The sequence below is a fragment of the Lipotes vexillifer genome, unplaced genomic scaffold (assembly GCF_000442215.2).
Source record: "Lipotes vexillifer unplaced genomic scaffold, Lipotes_vexillifer_v1.1 scaffold851, whole genome shotgun sequence".
NCBI classification, from domain to species: Eukaryota; Metazoa; Chordata; class Mammalia; order Artiodactyla; family Lipotidae; genus Lipotes; species Lipotes vexillifer.
In genome coordinates this window covers 256,858-261,442 of record NW_006778810.1, presented here as the reverse complement: position 1 = coordinate 261,442, position 4,585 = coordinate 256,858, and the positions used below count along the sequence as shown (strand labels likewise).

General features: G+C 54.9%; 1 protein-coding gene across 1 annotated transcript in view; it reads right to left on the bottom strand.

The window, feature by feature from the left end:
• Positions 1-4,585, bottom strand: part of PCSK6 (proprotein convertase subtilisin/kexin type 6) — a 250,646-nt gene that overhangs the window by 7,964 nt on the left and 238,097 nt on the right. The window contains exon 21 of the mRNA XM_007451962.1: positions 2,509-2,612. Within this exon, the coding sequence (XP_007452024.1) occupies positions 2,509-2,612 (104 nt within the window). The remainder of the gene's footprint in view (positions 1-2,508; positions 2,613-4,585) is intronic.

Sequence of the window (4,585 nt, the reverse complement as noted above, 5' to 3'; positions counted from 1 at the left end):
CCAAAAAAAAAAAAAAAAAAAAAAAGCGGATGAAACCCGCTCAGCTGCGGTTAGAAGAAGAGAAAGCCCTGGGATGGGCGGAGGCGACGGCCCCATGACAACATGAAGGTGCTCAGTGCTGCTGAGGCGTGCACTTCAAAATGGTAGGTTTTATGTCCCGGATCTTTTACCACGATGACAAAAGGTGAGTCAACACAAATCTCCTAGAGCAACTATTTTCACTACTACTAAAAATTGTGAACTTTGTAATTCAAAGTCTCTCAGGGACTCCATTTAGTCACAAGGCTTTCCAGGCGTCAGACACTTGAAAAGCGGACACAGATCATAAAAATCGTAGCAAAACGGGTGATGCTTAGGCAGGATCCACTGCATCATTTGTGGGGCCCAGGACAAAGTGAAAATGCAGGGCCCTTATTCAAAAGGCAGGAAAAACGTGCTATGAAGGGTGCTAAGATACAAAACGTGTTCCTTTCTTCTGCCATCTCTCTCTTGACCTGTCATGGTGGTTTTTATCTGCTATTTCATGTCGTGCTCCCCTGGGTGAGGACAGGCCCTCATGCCCCTCAACTCCACACACATGTGCCCCACTGGCCGCTAGCCGCTGACCCACGCGCCACACCCTGCCGGATCCCCTGCACCCACCCACGGCAGATGGGTTCCCCAAGGGATCACATCCTCTGTGCCAGAGGCTCTGGGTACCTGGACCAGGATGGGAAGAGGCTTATTCCTACTGAGTCACCACCGAGTGTCTCAAGGTACTGCTGGCCTGGGGTGGGGACAGATGCCACCGTGCTCCATGTTGTGCTCGTGCCTAACCACGACTCTCCCCACACCGCACCCAGGCCCCTCACAGGCGGGGAGCAGCAGTGGTCATGGAGTGGGAGCTGCGAGGGGAGGGCCAGGTGGCCTAGGCCTCCAGGGGCTCCCAACAGGGACCGTGACAGGCAGCGAGAAGCCTTCAGCGCTGGAAGTGAGTGGGGTCCCTGTCCTAGCAGCGGCCGGGGTGGATGCACATGTCCCAGAGCATAGAGGGAACCCGGGCAGGCGGGTGTGGGGAGCAGAGGAGACCCCTGGACAGCCCGACCCCTCAAGTGACAAAGAGGTCGCTGGACTGAGAGAACCACAGCGACTACAAAGCTGCTTGCCAACGGGCAGTGTGGGGATGCAGACAAAGGAAACCACACTGAATAACTGAAATCAAAAGTATTATAAAGCTACACGCCTGAATTTTATGGATTCAAGTGACTGTGAAATTTAAATAAGTGATATCAGTGATGCTCTTAATCAACCTGGGCTAAACAATGAGTCAAAGAAACAGAATGAAAATGACAGGCAACAAGGCAAACGCTGGGAAAGGCTGCTGGGCCCCTGCCTTTTGGGAGGTTGTCCCAGGAAGGGGCCCCAGGAAGGCACATCTTCCAAAGGCCTTGCGAGTGCTGGTCTTTGCCATGGCATGTCCACTTCTGGTCAAGGGTCAAGGGCCCCTTGACATGGGCTCACGTGGCCACACTGGGATGGCTGCCCTGTCCTGCCATGCATCCCAGGACCCATGTTACAGTGTTACAGTGGTTATCAGTGACTCAGCAGAGACCTAATTCTTACATCGTTACTGCAGCAAAAACTCAACCTGATGTGGGTTTCTTAGAACAAGGACCAAAGTGCTGGATCAGGAAGGAGGGTCAACAGGAGAAGATTCCATCAGAAATACACATGAGCCCACAAGCTCAGAATGTGCTACAATATCCTGGTGCCAACAAGTCTGCAGCACGAAACCCAACAAGACAATCATTCTCTGCGATTCTGCATAAAAACTGTGCCTGGAAGGCAGCTGTGCTATCATCTCTGTGGGAAATTACAATACACATAAAATTGTTTACAGAGAGTAAAATGTTCAAAATAGGGAAGATGGGTACAAGGAACTAAGGCTACGTTTTAAAAAGCCTTCTTCCTTCACCACGGGAACTTGCCCAGCCCCTCCCCGAAGAACTGATGAATCGTGAAACTCCCGGCACTGCTACCCTGAGGCAAGGGCTGGGTTCCACGCAAGAGCTCACTAGCAGTTAGCATCCCTTCCTGGTCTGAAAGCATCCCCCACCTGGCTGGGCTCCTGACACCGGGAAACCCAGGCTGCTCCAAGTGGGCCCTTGTGGTTTTTCTTTTTTTTTTTAATTTTAAAAATTGTGGTAAAATGTACATAACATACAATTGACCATACTAGCCATTTAAGCATACAGTTCAGTGGCATTAAGTACATTCATATTGTTATGAAAGCATCACCACCATCCATCCATCCCCAGATATTTTTTATCTTCCCAAGCTGAACCTCTGTACCCATTAATCACTATTCCCCTTTCCCCTCTCCCAGCCCCTGGTAGGGCTTCTGGGATTTAATGCTGCAACACCCACGGAAGCCCGCAAGTCCTAGGGCTTTCTGGGTTTCCAGGTAGTTAGCCCACCGGCCTGGGGAACTTGGTCTCCAAATGTGGCCCCCGCAGGCCGTGAACTCACCCACGCAGGTCTGGCAGGTGGGATGGCATTCCCCGCACCTGATCAGCTCAGAGTCAAAGTAGGTGCCTGGCTCACAGTCTGGAATGCAGCTGCCCCGTGCAAGGCTGTTGAAAAGAAAAAAAGGCAGTCTTTTATATCCTTTCCAAAGCTCTAATTCAATTATGATTTGCCCTCAAATGTCTTTCATGAGAGGAACTGAAAGTTGCTAAAGCACAGTTCTTGGCGTCACTTAAGGTTCTGAACTAAAAGCGGCAAAGCTGTCCTGCAGCATCTTAAGGCCGGCTGGAAGGGACACCCGGGCCTGGAAGCAGAGTCTCCGCCTTCTGGTGGCCGGTGGTCCCAAAGCTCCTTCCCAAAGCCCCGTGGCCTCGGTCCCTGTGCGGGAGGCCATGCCCTCCACGCCTTCTGTGCTCTCCTGCTCTGTGACACCTTCTCTTCACTGACACCAATCACACTAGAACCCAAGGCCCACGAGGAGAACTCAAGCACGGGTGGGTCACCCCACTGGCTCGGTCTCACTGGGCGCAGCCCTGGGTGAAGCCTTGGCATCTGTGATGCGTGAGGGGGGTTGGCAGCAAGACTGACCCTGAGTCCCAGTGGGCTCCTGCCTCACCCTTGCTGGAAACATTCTGTGCTTCACAATGAACCTGAGATAAAATCCGCTCCTGGGACGTAGCAGCCCTGCCTGCTGTGGCTCTGGCCTTCCTCCCTCACCTCGCTCGGCCAGGCAGCAAGCACACGGCTTCTGGAGCAGACCCTCTGCCCCTCCCCATCTGCGCAGCCCCAACCCCGGGCAGGCCAGCCAAGCTTCCTGCCCCTCCGTCCCCTCAGCTGTCCGTCAAGGCTCCTGCGTGGTCAGGTTACTTTGAGGACAGAACCCTGGCAGGTGTCAGGCACCCAGCAGTGTGAATGGGTGTTGGCTGCCATGGCCGCTTCGGTTCCCAAGCTCACTGCTGCACATGTTGTAGGTGGATCTGCTGCCTGACACATCAAACATGTGCCCCAGGGTCTGTGAGATCCAGAGGCTCCTGCACTTGGTGGGGGGACGTTGCTGGGGCTGAAAGCATCTCTGTATCAAGGCGGAGGCCGACCCCAGGGCTCCCTCTCTTCCCGGCCCCCAGGCCGCTGCACCAGCTGTTCAGTCAAGTCTTTACTAATGGATGTTCCCAGCCTAAAGAGATGGACGCACGGCTTGGCCGCTCTCACTGCTTCAGTGGGACCGATGATTTGAAGCCACAGCTAAAGAGGATATTGGGCAATAAAAGGAAGCTTTCTGTGGATTACGGCTGATGATGTTTCAGTGTCCGCAGTCCTCTGTGAGTGCTCATCATGGCTGCACCGCTGCCTCCACCTGGGGGGCTGCTGCCTGAGAGGCATTTTCTCCCCAGGACACAGCTCCTGGCCTGAGCATCTGACCTCCTCTCCCCTACCTGACCCACAAGAGCAGGGATGAGCCGCCCCCTCCAGCACATCCCCACTGGGAAACAGGCTCCAGGGAGCTGGAAACACAGTGCCTCCCCGACACCCTGAGTCTCCGGCCTGGGTGGGGGGCCCTGCGGGAGGGTCTCCACAGCCGAGCTCCCAGGCCCCAGTGGCGGCCAGCTGAACCTCTCCGCCTTTCCCTTCTGGGGCTCCCCTTCCTCCACATGTCACCCCTCCACTCCTCATCCTGCCTTGTCCAGCTCCCTGGTTCAGAGGGAGCTTCCCTCCCCTGACTCCCAGGAACGTGGGGCAGTGGACCCTCTTCTCTCCGATCCCCGGTCCGGAGGGCGTGGGGCAGGCTCGGGGAGCCGTAGTCACGCTGCTCCAGGAAACTGCTCCTCCCCGTTAGTAAAGTGTGAAGGATGCCATATACGTCACATACGCCATAGGTTGCCATGAAGATTCAATGAGGCAGTATTGGTGACAGCAGCTGGAGTAAAGTGCTGGTTTTCTTCCTCCACTCCTTACTGCAAAAGAATTCAACCCTGGGGGGTTGAATTTGAGGGGAGGGGAGGCTGCAGGAACGGCAGCATCCTTGTCCCCTGGGGGCCAGGTAGAAACACAGAGTCACAGAGCTGCTGGGTCAGCACCTGCA